At 42.6% G+C, this 18,690-nt stretch overlaps 1 protein-coding gene across 9 annotated transcripts in view; it reads right to left on the bottom strand.

Moving 5' to 3' along the window:
* Positions 1-16,068: 16,068 nt before the first annotated feature.
* opa1 (OPA1 mitochondrial dynamin like GTPase) overlaps positions 16,069-18,690 on the bottom strand; it is a 34,299-nt gene continuing 31,677 nt past the window's right edge. For all 9 annotated transcript variants that reach the window (XR_012953100.1, XR_012953101.1, XR_012953104.1 and 6 more), the window contains 2 exons: positions 18,350-18,423; positions 16,069-18,204 (listed from right to left, as the gene is read on the bottom strand). Coding sequence is in view for 3 of the 9 variants with exons in the window: in XM_076088094.1 (XP_075944209.1) it covers positions 18,359-18,423 (65 nt within the window). In the remaining 6 variants the exon portion in view is untranslated. The remainder of the gene's footprint in view (positions 18,205-18,349; positions 18,424-18,690) is intronic.

The raw sequence follows: 18,690 nt of genomic DNA, 5'->3' as shown, positions 1-18,690 counted from the left end.
TTCAGTTTGCAGCTCTGCATCTCATAGCCTCTGTCTTTTGACATATGTGGCCAATTTTCCAAAAGTAGAAAGCATAAAACTGCTGTGTTTAGAGTGAACGTTGGTATCTGCAGCATGTTTCACATCTGCTTTTGCAAACAGCCACCGACAACATTATCAAAGAAACATTTGTTATGATGGTCTGGGCTACGGTTCATAACAAAAAAATGTATTTGATCCAGAAAATGCTTTCTTACGACTCTAAGTCAGAGTTACATACTTATGTACGTGTGTGTGAGTGCATGCAGGGAACGAGGCAGCAGGCAGCAATTTCCCCCCTGAGGATCCTCGCTCATTACCCAGAGGTCATAGCCCACGCTTGGCCACTTCCTGCCTGACCTCCCTCCAGAGACCAGAGCATGCTGGGCTGTGGATCACACGTGCTGGTCACAAACAATCCTACTTCCTGTCCCAGTTTGGGTTAGAGACACAGAGAGAGAGAAATTGAGAGAGAGACATAGAGAGGGAGAGAGAGAGCGATTCCTGGCTTCTATCTGCCACTTGCTGTGCTCACTTCCTCCATTCTCACGCTCTCTCTCTGTCTCTCGCTCTTATTCATTAGCCTCCTGACTATTCACCCTGGCCCAGCCGGCCCTGCCCCAGTACTGGGAACAAAATACTCACTGGCCATCTTGTTCCAAACGTCCTCCCACACTCCTCTGTATAAAGACATGAGTCATATGGACCTGAATCAAGTTTGAATTAAGAGTTTTTTTGGACTTTTCAGCATATCGGGGGGAAAATGATAAACTGAGGACAGAAATAAAGTTGCTGTGCTCTTCTACATTGTTGGACCCAGGTAGCAACTTGTGCCAGTAGCGGTTTATTGTGATCACCACCAAACATGAACCGAAAGCCTTTGTTTCACTGTAAACAGACCTCCTTAGGACAACTACCATGTTCATCAAGGACTGTAGAAGGAAACATGGAAATCCATGAAGATACTATTTCTTATCGGAGTCTGACCAACACTGTATTTTGGAGAATATGTGAGATAGAAAAAACTCTGAATACAATACACAGCTGATTATGTGCAAGTTGTGACCATGATATGTACTGAGAAGAACATTTTACAGTTTCAAAATAAACTTGTTCGTATGTGAACTCCTCCTCCTTATGATGAGTAAGAAAGGCCAAATTATCATCCAAATTCTTTAGTCAAAGAATTCAAAGTCTTTATTTCTGTAAATAGTGTATAATAAAGTTGTTGTTATCCTTATTATGATTTACTTTTTGTTGTCTTTTGTCTTTTACCTTAAAGCCAATAAAAGTCACTTATAAATCAAGAATCTCGTGTCATCAACTTAGTCTTTTCACACTTCCACAAATGAAATCTTGAATCATATAACAGAAAGATTCAACTTATGCTCAGTTCACCTCCAAAACTTTAGATCTACAGCATCTGTCACTTTATAAGTGTTAGCCAACAGTGGGTATTGAGCATCCAGAGAGGACCTCTGCTGAAAAGCTGGGTAAAATGAAGACTGATGTGCTGAATAGCATCTCAGGACATCTTATTGATGCCAGATGGGCTGTGTGAGCACTAGATTGGCCCCAAGAAAGAGACCTTGCACAAACATTATTGTTTACCAGTGCAGAGCCATTGTTTGTCCGGCGTCTGTCTCTGACGCACCAGCATCCTGCCAAATTAGACTGCAGCGGCAGGGGTGCTGATATCCCCTCGCTTTCATGCCTCCTTGGCTTGTCCACAAGCCCTTTTATCGTCAGTCAGCGCCCGCTACAATGACCCTCCAGGAGACTGACCCCCTGACTCACCACAGGGGGCCCAGCAAGGCCTGAGCGGGGTCAGGGCAGTAGAGGCTGGTAGTCGGAGGGCACCGTGCTGGTGCGGAGGCTGGTCCAGGGTTGTTGACTCTGGAGCCTGACCCTGGCCCGCTCCCCTCCCGTGGGGTCAGGCCTGGAGCTCAGAAGACCGAGGTCTCCTGCAGAGAACGGGGGCTGAGCAGCTACTCACTGGAGCTGAACCAGAAGCTGTGTCCGGCTCAGTGCTGACCACCGGGGACCGAGCAGGTCAGCCGGGCCAGGCTCCTGCTGCTGGCCACAGATCAGAGAATGAAAGCAGCCGCGCTCATTAGGGGAGGCAATCTGCTCTGGAGATATGTGTGAAAAGTCCCAATTAGCTGGAATTAGGTTGCACGGTGCAGTGACGTCCCAATTTATCATATTGATCAGACACTTGGTGTTCAGATTAATTGTGTGCATTCACCAAGGCGTGATGCAGCACTAACACCTCGATCCAATCCTGATGGTGATTCCCCTTAAGATTCCACATGCAACCGTATCACTCACACACACTCACACACACACACACACCATGAGAGGAGGTGAGTGGGTGGAGATCCCCCTCAGGACCTGCAGTGAGGGAGCATGTACGGTCAGGTCTCTGATCTGATGTGATCTCTCAGGGTGATGGATGAGGCTGGTTGGCCCCTCTACCTGTTTGTTTTCTCAGATCACAGCTCACATCTTGGACTCTCAGTTTGTGTGAATGTGTATTGAGTTTTCGCATGCAGTGTGGGAATTTTATGCATCAAAGCGAGAGATGTCCCAGATCAGAAAGTGACCCAAAATGTGATGCAACGTTTGGCTCCATGTCATTATACTTTAGTAAGACCTCTGCCAGTAGAGAAATTTGTGATTTTCTGCTTCGGAAAACGTCACCTACAAACCAAACTTCAATCCACATTTATGCAGTAACTGACAACCAATAGTCTATAGCCAAGCTATCCACTCTGTGAGGCTATAATTAGGCACAATTAAAGTGCTTTGAACTAAATGCTAACATCAGCATGCTAACATGCTCACAATGACAATGTTACCATACAGGTAATTGTAAGCATTTTTTTGCTTAAGGTATTCACATGCAAACCTTTTCAAATGATTCAAAATGAATCCAGAGGAGGTCATTTATTTGTGTATCACATTTAATGGAACTCCATCCAACAGTTGTCAGGATATTTTACTGAAAACCACAAATGTCAAACTGCTGGTGGCAGAGGTGAAAAATCAGGGGATCTTCAGAGTCATTAGGATTAATCCTCTTGGAACCATGAATGTCTGTACACCATTTCATTTCAATCCATCCAGCAGTTGTTAAAACATTTCAGTCTGGACCAAAATGGTTCACTGACCTACTGACAGACCCACATGACCATCCCCAGAGAACACAACAAAATACACAACCAGACTACAAATGGCCCCAGCAAGCCATGCCCACCTCATGCACCTCTGGTTTTCAGGCTGAATTGAGATTAAAAAAGGTCAGGGGGTGAACTGATAACACATGAGGACAGGTTGTGCCTTGTTTCATAAGACCCCCCTCCCATGTCTGTCTACCCCTCATCCATCCATCCATCCGCCTAACCGCACATCCATCTCTCTCTGTCGACAGTGTGTGACTGAGCTCACGCTCGGAAAGGAAGCCCCTGTCAAGATAGGGTCCTTATCGCAACTAGGTCAACCCCTCCTGTTCCCATCATCCATCAGACGGGCAGCCACCTGGACGACTGCTGACCCTCGCTACAAGCTGATTGGACAGCCAGGCAGAGAGGACAGACAGGAGTGGAAGAGATAAGGCAGATAACAAGCCTGAGCACATTCTTATAACTCTGCATTTTTTCCTCGTGACATAGCGAGGGTAAGGAATTCTATCACGCTCTTTCCATCATACATAATAATTAGTTCTTATTACTCTATAAAAGAGCCAAAGAGTAGAAAGGACTGTCAAATATAACCAGGAAGCTAATTCTCTTCTGGAGTTCAAGGCAATCCTGCCTCTTTAAGGCGCCTTGGACGGTATTTTTATGACCCGTGGAAGTGTGGAAAGCCTCAGGCTTCCTCAGAGACATAACCCCTCTCCCTCACTCTACTATTCCCATCCTCTTCACCTCCTCCTCCTATTCTGTTTGTTTTGCTTGTATTAGTACCCCAGAGGACCGAATTATGGATCAACGAAGAAACATCCATCTCCATTTCGCTTAGCCTCCCGCTCGTGCTAAAATAAGTGGCCAATTAACTTGGCGGCGACGGTGTGTGCTTGTCCCCATCTGACTGCAGATTAATGACCGGCCAATGCTTTCTCTCCCCAGGCCCATTTATCAGAACCAGCCACTAGGTCACATGATGATTAAACGTCCGGACCGCCGCAGCCTCCTGGGGCCCAGGTCCCAGCATGGCTGTAGGCAGTTGCATTTAATTGCTCTCCTTTCTCTTGGCTGTGAGAGGAAAAAGAGACGACTCCATTGATAGGTCCCATTAGCCTGTGAGGTGACAAGAGCTGAGGAATCTGGGATGTCGCACGTCCTGTGAGTGTAGGTTGGAAGAGGACTTGTCATCCACTTCATTAAAACCTACCCACTTAGGTGCAGTTGGACTTTCTTTAGACTCACTGCAGTGGCTCCTGTCTTTTATCAAAGACTTAACAACCTGTGATGAGTTGGTACAGTAGTAGAGAGGGAGGGTGTCTTATTAAAGGGGAATTCCAGTTTTATACAACTTGGGTCTCATTTTATGTAGTTTTGGCCATTGTTTCTATTGATAATAATGACACTGTTGGCATGTTAATTTGCTATCATGTGGGAATATGACAACATTGATAAAAAGAAGTCCAACAGGGCAAGAAATACAAGCAGTCAGAAGATAATACAAGTCTTAAACAAACAGGTCTGTTAATCAAACTTACTTGGAAGAGAAAACAAGGACTAAGAGTAACATTGTTACCCAAACTGTCCGTTGTAAACATCCAAAACAGTTGAATGACTGATTTCTTGTTTCGTGGTTCAACCAGCCATTCATAGCACACTGTTCCTGCAATATGAGCCTATAAAACCATTTCAGATCACTTTTTACATTTTGAGTAAAGTGTCTAAGACAATCTGGCTGCACTGTTGGCTTGTTTACGACCTGTCTGATCATCCGATTGCTCACGTTTGGTTGACTGATTTTGTTGATTTTGATTTCGGAGAAGATAACAAGAAGTCACGGACAGTTTGCCAAAAATAATCTTAACCCAAGAATCACAAACTTTCTTGTACAGGGCTTTCATCTCACACTTCATTTTACCGTCTTCATCAGCTGATGGAGTTTTCTAAAATTGTCATAGCATGACCAGAGTATGGTTCCTGTGTGACATAATAACAGGTGGTTGTATATGGGGTAAAGATTTTGCCAAACTACTATTTTGAAAGTTAAGAAGGAACTTTCACATTCAAGATCCAAGTTGTTCACGGCCCAAATTTTCCTTCAAGAAATAAGTATTTAATACCATAACTATTTTATAACTATTTAAACATATACTGATATGACCTGAAATCAATCTCTGCATTGCCTTGAAGATGTTTGGTGATGATCGTGGATGTGCTTTTCAGTAACATGATTATCCTTATTAATGTGTCTGAAAGAGAGGCTTGTGTTACTTGAGTGGCCCTGCGTGCTCTATACTACTTCATCTTCCTGCCCACCTCATTGATCAGTATTGGTTTGGCTGAAAATGTGATTAGTGCGTGTAGGTTAGCGAGGGAAGCTTGATGAAATTAGCCTGGCACGGTTGTAATAGAATTACCGTGTGTGGGTCAGTCTCTAAGGGCGGCCTGACGACATTAGCAGCTTTGAAGTTGAAGTGAATCAGGAGTCTGGCAATGTCTTTTTATCAGTCGCTAATTGAGTCCTGAGTCAACAAGTGGGGGCTGTGTGGAGTGTGTGTGTGTGTGTGTGTGTGTGGTGGCGTTAGAGATCACTAACCTGGAGAGCTTGTTGGACTCTTGAAATACATCTGAATTCTTTTGATCTCCACCCACAGAAAATATTTTCTTCAATTTCAAACTCTTGCAAGGAAATAGAATAACTCAGAAGACACAAAGTAAGGAAGTAAGGAAAGTGGATGAGGAAAGGAAACACAGAAGTTGTCTTTACTTCTATTGTAAAAGAAATCCACTTAAATTACAAATGAAAAAGGCAAATGACAAACATCAAACATACTTGTACAGCATCTGAATATGAAATAGTAATTTTAAATCTGTTAAGATACTCCTGCTTTTCTTCCGTCTAAGTTTCCCAAAGGAAGAAGATTCTCAGTTCATTTTGGACTCTACTGGGACAGCTGGCAAAATGTCAGCATCAAATAGTTTTTTAGGTCACAAAATAAAGGAGGAAGAAGAAAAGGGAAGTTCGAGGCACTTTCTGGGAGAAGGAATGCACCTTTATATTCACAGAATATGAGTTAAGGCTTACCTTATCTAAAGATTGGTAATAGTTTTTAACATCAGATTGGTCTCATCTATTTTGCATTTTATATTGTTAAAGGTTAGCTGCTGCTCCTGTCCAGAGCTGTGTTATCCTCTGATGATCAAATCAGAAGTTGTTCATGGCTGCGTGCTCACCATGCAGAGCTGGCCAGACTGAAGGAGGGTATCGATGGTATTTGAAAGGCAACAGAGCGCTGCGGCCAGTCTGACCCCGTCCTGCCCCGGCCTTTCAGCGCCGGGCCTTTCAGCCGCCACTGGACAATACCGACTGCTCTCCGGCCTTCAACTGGCCTGTGAGCCGATTAGGAAGCGGACCTGCCACGGAGGGACAGAGTCATGGCCTGACACCACCCGCTTCCAACCCCCCTTTACTGGGCCTGCCAAGGTCAGTGGCCAAGCTGACCTCTGATCTCCCGCCATGTTTGGACACGTCCGCACACAATGCGAGGCCCAAAGCGACTGATTAGAATATGGAAGGGGATGAAAGAGGGCAAGAGGGCTCCGGACTGTTGCAGGCAGTTGTGTGTGTGTGTGAGTATACGTGTGTGTGTGTGTGTGTATGTTGTTGGCATGGCGACCTGGTCAGTGACTGTCGGACCACCGGACCTTCACTGAAACCACCTGCCCTCCCCCAGATGTGCGGCTCTTGTCTCAGGTCTCTTTGTTTGAGACCAGGAGGGAGGAATTACACCAGGGATGATCCCGTATTACTGGGCCTGCCTGCCTTTCAGGTCGAGCTTAGTTTTGTTGGCTGGGTCTGGTCTTACCCTCCTCCCAGTGTTGCCACTATTGAGCTGATCCCCTTGAAGTCCTCATACACTGACCACCACATCGGAACAATCCGCATTCTGTCCCCTCTAAAAATTGAAGGTACTGTGTTGGATTTGGTACAAAAGTAATATGAAACACAGAGGATGAAAAAACGGAGGGATTCAATTTAGACATTGAAGTTAAAAAATTGCATTTACAAAAACTGACATTTGAAAAGATGTACAGAACCACACACGTCAAAACAAATGAAGTTAAACAAAAACATTATTAACTGTTTCATCAGAATAAAGTAGCTCCAAAGAAAACTGTTGACTGCAAGGGTGTGATTAACTGGGACACTGATTCTGTAAACACAAGTCAGATTTTTTTTAATGTAATTTTTCAATAACGCAAGCGTGAAACTAGAGTACATTCCCCTCCATTGTATTGGGTGGGTAGGCATATAAACACAAAAGTGTGTGCATGCCTGAATACTACAAGAGAGAATGTGTTTTTTGTGATATCGGTGACATACTAAGAGATGTATTGTAGACTATTAGATGTATTTTGAGTCTTACATTTTCCAGAGAACCACAGTAACCTATTTGTGCATTACAGATGTGTGATTTTTGATTGGGGTCAGTAAACAGGATTCTGTTTAATTGTTTTGATTTGCTGGGAATAATACTGATAAGATAAACAGTATGTGTATGTGTGTCCCATGTCATCAGCCTATACATCTTTGAGGTGTGTTTAATTGTTTTGCCTGCTTGCTTTATGCCTTTATCTTTTGTCCCTTGTTTGATTATTTCTTTTGATGATAAATTATAAAATTCATACATTTCATTTGTATGATTACATTCCCATCCATCATTCCCTTTCACCTCTCTTTCTTCCCTTCCTTCACTCCTCCCTTCTTACCTCTCGTTCTTCCTTCCCACCTCATTTTGTTCAAATAATCTACATTATTAAGGTGTGCTTTAAAAGAGGGTTTCATTTTTTTGTAACATACCCTGTGTCCCACCATAAAACAATGACATTTTTAGGAACTAAAGGAACAGAGCTGCTCCTCTATTGCTCCCTCTGCATCCTGCAGCTGTCCGGCCCGTTTGGACTGTATTAACCCGCGACCCACAACTAACCCCTTACCTCCCAGCTGTGTGTGTGTGTGTGCGTGTGTGTGTGTAGTGAGACGCCTTGTGTATGACCAGTGGTCCATACCTGTTTTACTGTTCAGTGTCCACAGCCAGAGGGTTAGTGGATTTGTATGGTACTATGTGTGTCATGGTGGAGCAGGAATGGCCGGGGGTCTCGCTCTGACGCCCCTGTGTGTACTCATTCAGCACAGAGGTCGTGTGTCAGGGGTCAAAGGGTCTATGAGGGGGAGGGGTGTGTGTGTGTGTGTTGGGGGGGGGGGGGGGGGGGGGGTACATGCCCCCAAGGTAGGTATACTATCTTAATTGGCCTCTAGAGACTTCAGAGAACGTGTGTGCCACGGGTTAAATGTATGTGAGCGTATGGCAAGATAGACCTGTATCTCTATGGAGGTGATATGAGAAGATGATGATGATGATGATGATGATGATGATGATGATGATGAGGATGACTATGATGATGATGATGATGATGATGGGTTTTTTCGGTCGGATGTTTTAAAAAATGTGTCCTAATCTTAATCGTTTCTCCAATGTACCTTCCCAAGCATTAAGGCTTTGTTTCATGTATCTAGTGCCTGCTTTCTTGTCTTCCAGATACACCACTTATGACAGCCTCTTTTAATTGATCATTTATATTGCATACATTGTTTTTTTTATTTTATTTGGAGGCCAGGCGGGCTACTGAGCCAAACATTGATGTCCTCTCAATGTCTGTTTGTCTGTGGCTATGTCCAGTAGGTGATTTGAGGAGTGATGCCATGTTGATGGGGCAGAAAGTGGTTCATGTTTGTTAGTCACGGGTGAACGACACAAACCGTCCCCTTTGTTGAAAATTAATAAATCACCTACCGAGTGTGTTTGCTATTTGTTACTTTGAATGGCCGACCAAACTAGATTCCACTCTGGGGATTGAAAAAGTTATCTAAACTAATTAAATAAAAAAAAGAAAGTGAAACAGACGAACAAGAAGAAATAATAAAGAGGAACGAGATGAATCAGAAGAACAGAAAGAAGATAGTAAGAAACTGCTTGTGAATTAAAACCATATTAGACGCTTTGTAGTGAATTGCTGTTAAAATAAAACAAATACAAAACAACATGAAAGTACGGAGTAAGGTAATTCATTTAAACTATGAGTGGTTCTTGAAAGAGCAAACACGTGTTTGAGCTCCTTAAATTATCAAAGAGCACTGAAAGCTAAACGTGTACAATTCTTCTTTACGTTCTTTATAGCTTCTCTTTGGGAGAGCTATTGGCTCGTGTGTGTGTGTGTGTGCGTGTGTGTAGGCTGCCATGGTCCTGTTTGCTCAGGGAGAGTCAGTCTTGTGCCCAGCGACCACATTATCCACCTATTAAAGTCCTGCCATTATTTACCTTCCTCCTCTCAAAGGGACGGGCCGTGTCCGTCTGGTGAAAGGCTGCAGAGTGTCTGTTTCACTCGAGGCTGGAGAGACAACGACGACTACAGTCACTGAGTGTTGGCAGAGCAAACATTCCTGAGCACCCAGGATCTGACACACACACGCACACACAATGCAGAGGAAGGACACACACATACAGCCAGGCAATAGCTTTGAGAAACAATCTTTTAATCTAAAGAGGACTCATCGACACACAAAAACAAAGGTACTTAAACACACACACGCACAGCCTTGAAGCACATGATGGGGAAAAAATATATTAACTGATAGTGGAGACAATTACTCTGTCCCAATTCCACACCACATAGTAAAAGTATTCACTATGTCCTCTGTACTAATTGTCACATATAGCATAATGTTTTTTTTTTTTTGTACTTTATAATTTTGTACTGAAGAAATGATGTGATACACGAGCCCTGTTTACTTCAATACAAAGTTGAAAGTTCTGACGTAAAGTTTTGACAAAATAAAACCCTTTTTGTAGTTCATTCTAGTTGGTGCAGCCCACACGTAAACTGCCAGACACATACACACACATGTACACACACAGGGACAAGCCCTGGCCTGCTGTTGCTGTTGTCCAAGGGTGGTAACGCTGTTCTCCGGCAACGGTCAAACAGCCAGTGGGCAGCAGAGAAGCCCAGACTGACTGGTTCAATATTTGCTGGTCCAGAGAGGAGGCGTGTGGAGGCTGCAAGGGGTCACGAGGTCAGCGGGGCGAAGCGGTGGCCTTTCAGGCCGGGCACGACTGACCGGCAGGTGAACAAACAGAGGCTGCAGTGGAGGAGGAGCACAACGATGACATGATAGGGTGCCACAAAGATGGATTTCAATCAAAAAGCTTACTTTAGTTTTAAAATATGTACGGATTAGAAACAGAAATACAGCTGACAAAAGTGTGTGACCAGTGTTAGTTGAACTTTTTCAGGAATGAATAAACATTCTGGTTTAAATTTCTCTCCTCGAGCGTGACATCTTTACATCAAATAATCAGGACGAGATGTTCTCTAGAAAACATGCATTGTGTTCATTTTCCACAACTTTTCAGAGCTGAAGCTCATTCAGTTCAACATCTTCTTAAATCTCTTCTTGTCTTAGCTTCCCCTCTAATTTGAGCACAGGTCATGTGAAAGAATAACAGTGTTTGTGTGTAAAGCAAATGGGCAAGAATTCCTGACAACACTGAATATGTAACGTGGCAATGCCCTTGTCATAATCTGATGTGATGTCAGGCAGGTTGAAATCGAAGTATTCTGGGAAAACACCAAACTATTCATTTAGATAATCCTGTTTTACTGTTTAAGTCCAAATACACATGTAAAACAGGCGTGTAAGAAAATGCTAATCTAATTAAAAGTATAAGCTCGGGGAAAATCAGATCAGGACTTCCTGAAAGGAGACAAAAGCTCACAACTTGATCACTTTTCGAGGCCCGTTGTCATTTCTGCTCTGCTTTAACACACGATGCTCCTGGCGCTACAGAGCCTCGCCTCAAACATTCACACTCAGGCTCACTGTGTGTTTGCTTTTGGTTTTAGCGCCTGCTAAGATACTATTGATGGCCAGTCAAGTAATGTCACCAGACCGTTTTTGGTCCGACCTCACTGTGGCACTTAGACGATGAAAGCCGGTCCTCAGCGTCCCCCATCTGACAACAAGTGCAGCCCCCTGTCAGCGCCACTCCGCAGGAGGAGACAGATCAGCCTGACTGACGTAAGTAGTGTGGACAGATACAATTTCAGCCTGGCAACACAGCCAGATCTGGCAACCCTTCTCTGTGTTTACCTAAAGGCTAAGGCAGCTGAGCCCAGACCTCACCTGCTGGCCTCACTGGTTGCCATGAATGCTCACATAATCCCACTAAGTCCATGCAAACCCAGAGCCGCTTCTTGTGCTAAAAACTCAGCGTCCCTCCCACTCACTAAGGCCTCCACTCGATTAAGAAACAGTTTGTGCAACGATCAGTTTTTCCATGGCAACTTTGCATCCATTCTGCAGAGGAAAGTTCCCACCCCTCTGTTGTTACACACACATCCCTTTCATTTCTTCACCCAGTGTTTCAGCATTTTATCACTCAAGTCACACTTTCCTTACTTGTCATCTTGGGGAGTCCGGCGTGGCTTAAACTGAAATCCTCTAAGTTCCACGGTCTTTATGGAAGCGTTCACGCCACGGGCTCTGTTCTTTTAGTACCTACATTTGTCTTGCTTGTCTCCAGCACATTTCAGCGACAGTGACTTTGACGACATTGACATGTTTAACCAAATTATAATTAAATCAGCTATTTGGCTTTGTTTTTTCATTTGGGCTTAGTTCTGTGTGCTAACACCAGTTTAATAATCGGGTGTGAGCTGCAGAAATAACGGCTGTTGCAGGTGAATGTTGTCGCATTTAGTTATGGTTGTGGCATCACTGATAAAATTGGATTTGAGCAATGAAAATAAAGATTTCCTTCTCTTTGGTATGAACGTATTGAGGGAGAGGTTTGTTGGAGATGCCACCTAATGGGACAACTGATATAGGAAAGATCATGCATACTGTCTACGTCAACATTTTACTGACACCAGACACTATTTCTGCTTGAGGAAGATCTCCATCAGAATGAAACATTGTCTATTTTGTCAATAAAATGTTATCGTCGTAATTTATAGTCAGTATGCACAGTTCTTTATTTATGTATTAATATAATAGAAGTCATGTTTTCTAGGATTTGGATCTAATTTAGTAGTTCAGGTGTTTAAGTAAAGAATAGCTTCATCATGCACATTTTGTCTGTTCACATAAATATCCAAACAGTGATTCAGATTTGAGGGTAAATCTTGGATGTGGTATTTTATGCAGCGGTTTGATGACATGCCAGCGCTTGTGTTTGTTTTTGTTCTGTTGTGTGGCGGGCGACCCCGTGTGTGAGTGGACATCCTGCATATTGTGGGATTAATAGGAAGATCTAGATCCACCATCAGGGATGTATTAATGGAGGCTGTTTCCCTCCACAATGGGCTGATTCATTTATGACGTCCCGTGCCATGAGACGACGATGAGGTCATTTTATGGATTCTTTCAGGGTGGACGTCAGACTTGAATGATGAGAACATGCAGTGGTCCTCTGCCCGGCCACCCCTGTGGAAACACACACACACACACACACATATATATATAAAGATACAGGACCACCACAGGATTCACACGGTCAAGCCTCCTTCAATCTTAAAATTGAAGCACTGAGTGCTGCCAAATTTATAGCTCACACAGAATAAGAACAGGGCTCTCTCTATGTGTGTGTGTGTGTGTGTGTGTGTTGGGGGTGTGACAAGAAGGGTCACTGACCTCTGTGACTTGGCTAAAATCCCCATGGGCCCAATTCTGCATTGGAATGGACCCCACAGCGCAATGGGAAGATGCCTCTAACATAATGAACACAAAGGCCAATTGTGACACTATTCTCTGCGGGGCAGAAAGCAGCGGGCCCCGGGGACAGTAGAATGTGTTGTTGGCTGAAACGGAGAAGGAAGCCTGTTGCTCCAACAAGCCTCTGATAAGATTCATCAGTGGTGAGTCAACAGTGGCAGTTTGTCTCCCCGGGGCGCAAAGTGTTAGATTTACATCCACTGTATTTATATGCACTTGTTGACTGAAGTGCTGATAAGTGACTCTCTTAGGCCAAACCACTGTCTTTTACATGTAGTGTCTCCTCAAGTATTCTTGAGTCTCTCATTACTCTCAATATTTGTTATTGCCAGTGCAATGGACCAAACTGGGCTATTCTGGGATCAAGTGCTATTTCATTTTTTGTCAAAAATAAAAAATAAAGTGCATCATGCAGCTTATCCACCAAAAAAGAAAAATAGCACCGTAGGTAGCACCAAAAACAATACATAGAAAGGAAAGCTCCTGAAACATGAAGATACCACGTCATACCAATGTCATTATAACATTTGCCTCAAAAGCTTTGTTGGAAGCATTATTAAGCATTATTAATTTGTAATTGTATGTATTTTTTTCGTAATAGCGAAACTTTTATTTGGCTCCTTTCTGAAAGGCTTTTTGCGTTTCCACATTTCCTAAAGGCCACCGTAGCTCTTTGACACACTTCGAAAGAGAGGACGTGAGCGGAGAAATATGTAGTTGGTTGCAATCTGCAACCTCACTGCTAGATGCCACAAAATCCTACACACCTTGAAATGTACAAAATATGCAGCAATAATAATTCAATTTAGGAAAACAACGTTATTATTTATGAAAACAAAAAAATGCTAAACTGATGAATGACTGGTGCACAGAAATTCGTGACATCACCTTTATCCACCTGAAGCTGACCTCAGACAAAACACAAAATACAGAAAATATCTCGAAAACATTTTGAACTTTGGCAGAAAATATTGTGTTCATGTCGGACGCAAATATGTTTTTAATCAATTATGTCCATCGAAGTCTGAATTCACAAACAATTGGCTACATTGGATGATCTGCTTTTAGAGCTTAATAGATAATAGATAGAGAACAAAGCCAGTGTCGCCAACAAGAAGGCAAACAAATGCTAACACTGCTGCTACTGACAAAAAATGCCCATCCCCACAATTTATTGCCCTTTTCTAAGACTTATTCAACGTTTTCATCATATACCGACCCGCCACACCCCCCTGCCAAAAGACCCAGAATGTGTGTGTGTGATGAGGTGGGGGATTTTAAAAAAAACGAAGCAACAAGATCGGCCCTTTCTTTTTCTTAAGAAAGACTAGAAATGAAGCTTTGTGCACGTCCGCTGCTGTGGCACATTTGAAAAGTCTGGCCCGGCTGCTTTTGTGTCACCAACATAATGGGGATTGAGGGAAAACACAAACTGAACCACTGTGCCGTTGTGGCACTGGCTATTAGTCAACGTGACGGCCTTTGCAGATGCTAATGGTGTATAGTGTGTCCCGGCCGTCCTCCCTCCTCCCAGAACGTGGCTATCTGATAGCACAAAGGCCTTTTGCTGGAGGTTGACTTTTCCCCCCTTTCTTTTCACCGCTGCTACAAACTCATTAGGCTTTTTTTTTTTTCTTCCTCTTTTTCCCCTTGTTTTTTAGAAAACGGGAATATAATGGCCACACAGAAAATAGAAAGTTGACGTTAGGCAGTCATCTCCGTGTGTAAAGCCTCAGGTGATGGTAGTGAGGATGAGGCCTTCCCCCTCTACATCCACCCCTCCCCACTGCGCTTCCCTTTGAGCAATGTGGAGATGGAGTAACAAACAGGCTCTTGTGAAAGAAGAGAGGATGCCCAGGAGTGGAGGACCTCTGGACTCTGACTTATTAATCAGTCAGGCCCTCAGCTGCCTCTCCCGAGCTGCTGCCTCAGGCTGCAACGTGTCTTCAGCCTGCTCAGGGTTGAGATAACAGCCTGCAGAGTTAAATACTCTGAAGGTTTGTCCAGACCTGAACCAGAGGCCTCATCACATCAGCACAAAGGTCACTGCATCCAGATGCAACCAGCTGTAGGACAACAGCAGACTATATTATGGAAACACACATTCATGCAACACAACTCTCCAATGATGAGTGAAACAATGCATCAAAGGTGATGGCCTTTAATTTGCCAGGTTTCTATTTAACTAAACATCTATTGGATGGATTGCCATGAAATGTTGTAGACATTCACTGTCAACAGATGATGACTTGTAATCATGACAAGTGATGACTGGCAAGATTTGGTGATCACTGAAGCGTTCCTCTAGCGGTATCAAGAGGTCCAAATTTGAAAATTTGTCCAATACTTTGTTTTATGACCAAATACCTGCAAAACGAATTCCCACCAGCTGTACTTTGTGTTTATTGCTAATTAGCATGCTGGTTGTTAGCAGGTAAGACCACTGTCATTCTGCACATGCATGCTGACGTTAGCATTTAGCTCAAAGCAGGGTTTACGCACAGCCCCCCAGAGCCGCTAGAACGACTGTAGATTCATTCTTTGGAGTTTTAATGGTCATTCTCGACTTGGAAACATTAGTTGAAAAAACAATGTTAACACAAGGTGCATTTAGTTGTTTTGGTCATTTCAATCACAGAACATGATCTCCATCAGTGGATGGAATTAGCTTGGTTCATGGAAAAGTAGATTCTGAGCCTTTAAAGTTGAAAACAGTGATTGTTTTGTCAACCGTTTTCTAGGTCAAGAATGAGCTTTGAACCTCCACTTTTAGGGTGACATAATAAAAAAAAAACTAAAAAAACATTTCTATGATAGCTGGGCAAACTCACTCATTTGCTGATGAAGAGCATACATCGTCGAAAGCTCCACAAAACTACTAAATAAAGTTTGCGATGAGATTGCTTTGTCAACTTTCTTCATATTATTTGACTGTTCTCATTGGCTAAAGGTTCAGGCAAATGGACATTGTTCAATGAAACTATAAAATATGTTTCACACAGATTGGACAAGATGACAACATGGAAAAGGTCATTTTGCATTTGTCAACTTTATTTTTCTCTTTGAACCACAAATTAAATAAATAAAGCACATCTGATGGGGTACACCATGCAAACATTACTTTCTACAACATAAAACATTTTTTTGAACCAACTCGTGGATTTTGTTACACAAGTTGTTCACTCTGCATACACGTGCTGTACATTATAGTAGCTCCATGGCTTTACCTGTACAGAACGCACCACCTGTTGTACATATGTATGTATATACACACACACACACAAACCCATACACACATGAATGAGTGGATAGGTTTTACGCAGTCTAATACCCCACCTTCGGTCAAAGCAGACAGTTTTTCATGCTAGGAAGAGTGAGTGGATGTCTAGGTGGGTGATGGAAAGAGTCCCAATTGTCCCAATGATGGAGGTGGATGTGAGAGAAGGAGTTCAAGATGAGAATGAGTAAAAAGCACAATATTAGGAGCAGTGTGGCAACATCCAGCCCTGGACAGTGACGTGTAGAAGAATCAGTGAGCTGACAAAAGTATACCATTTCAGTTTAAAATGACCCTCCAGCATGTTAGATATTTACCATTTTCTTAACTTTGACGATAACTTCTGTTCATTTACAATCCCCCCCCCAATCCAAGCAGCAAGAGGCATATGATCTTAATGACTATCATTACAGAAAGGAGAGGAAAAGTAGATATGTGCAAGTGCACATGTACGTACATAGACATAACTGTCCTGCCAAACCACCAAACCTGGTGCGGATTGGAAACACATCGGGATAACCCACCTCCCCCTGCGTCACTGGACCACCATGGACTGGATACTAGTGCGCTAAAGACTTAAACCCAGGTCTGAAGTGGAGACATTGAGTGGAACAACGGACAGTGTCATAGCGTTTGAAAATCAAATCAAATGTAGGTTTAAACTGGTTGATAATTTACTTTTACACTGTTATTATGACATCTTTAACTGATGATGCAATGTGGCTATTGAGAAATGACATCTTTAACCTTAGACATTATATAACAATGCAATATGTTAAAATACATCATCACAATCAGTTGAAAAACTGCTGCTCTTAGTTTAATAATGTGTCTCAACAATCTAGAAGCATCCTGAATTTATGTTTAATTACATTTGTAAACCTATCAAGAGGGCGTCCCATTTGTTTTTCCTTTGGAAGCAGTATTATTATTATCTCTTAGCTACAACACGGGGAGAGTATAGAGGAAATGTACAATGATGGAAGTGCAAACATCAGAAACACGAGACAAATACAGAAACAAAAAGGTGGCATGACCAGGACATCATGTGCATTTGGCAGACATATTAACAAACCATTGTCAAATATAACCCCATTAGATCAAAAATAAAAAGAAATAGATCTATACATACTATTGTTTCCGACACGTTCAGAGCTGGTCGTGTCCGGTTGATGAGTGGTTGTTGTGGAGTTACAATGGGGAGAGTTGATGAGAGGGAAGCTGGATATTAAAGCTACTTTCTACTCTTATGTTTATGAGGACATCTGCTGCTCTTATTTAGGGGTACATGGAGCATAAATGTATAGCTGCTGCTTGGAGGGATAACTTAAGTGCAACAAAAAAAAGAACCGGTAATTGTTAAATATAGGAGAATTCTTGTGTACCAGGTAAGTGTCATGGCGTATTTTAGGAGCACCAGGCAAGATAAAGGGATTCAATTCAAGGCTGTTTCACCCATCAGGAACAGCGCCAAAGGTGACATCAGTGAGGACACAAACTCTTCTACTCACATGTACACAGACACCATCAGCTGGAAAAAAACAAAACATGTACACAGTCCTCATTTATTGAAAATGAGAGGCTAGATGTCTGACAACACTGTGCATGCTTCTCTTTTCCCTCCTGATCTCCCCTCTGGACCGAGGACAGTTTGCAAGAGAAAAAAAAAAAGGAAAATCAAAGATAACGCTTGAAAACTGTTTCCTTCAGTTCAGGTCCATCTTTTCCTCAGCTTCAAAGGGGGGACAGGTAGCCAGGACGCGGGTATTAAAATCAGATGAGTGAGCGGTGTGGCCAAGGTCAGGATGTGATGACGGTCATTTACAGATTCTCTCGTCTTTGTTCAGTGCATTTCTCTGTTGGGATCCGTACATTTACTTTCAATAGTTCTGTAAAGGAAAGAAGGAACAATAGATTATATTTACACACAGTGCACAGTTACCATTTTCCCAGTGCCAGTACTTATTTAGGATCTTACTATTTACTATTATTTAACAATTGGTAAGTTTCACCATACAGCACAGAGACAAATACCTGCTTGTCTTATTTTTCCTTGTGAAGAGCTTCTATGAAGGCTTCAAGTTTCTCCTGAATCTCACGAACTTTCTCTACAGAAAAGCACAAAAAGCAGGTTCGTTAGTCAAACCCCTGAAAAAAACACAAAACAAATACAAAAACACAATGTCAATTAATTAGTCAGCAACAACTTTAATAATTGAGTCATCTTTTAGTAATTAAAAAAAAAAATAGAAAAGCCAAACATTCTTTGCTCTCAGCTTCTCAAATGTGAGGATTGTCAGCTTTTTTTGTGTTTTAAATCATTGTACACCAAATATCTTTTGGACTGTTGGTCAGATGAAACAAAACATCTGAGG

This window comes from Anarhichas minor, unplaced genomic scaffold (genome assembly GCF_050575085.1).
Source record: "Anarhichas minor isolate MPS153535 unplaced genomic scaffold, ASM5057508v1 ptg000010l, whole genome shotgun sequence".
In the NCBI taxonomy this organism is placed as follows: domain Eukaryota; kingdom Metazoa; phylum Chordata; class Actinopteri; order Perciformes; family Anarhichadidae; genus Anarhichas; species Anarhichas minor.
Note: the sequence above shows the minus strand (reverse complement) of the source record. Positions and strands in the feature narration are given on the sequence as shown.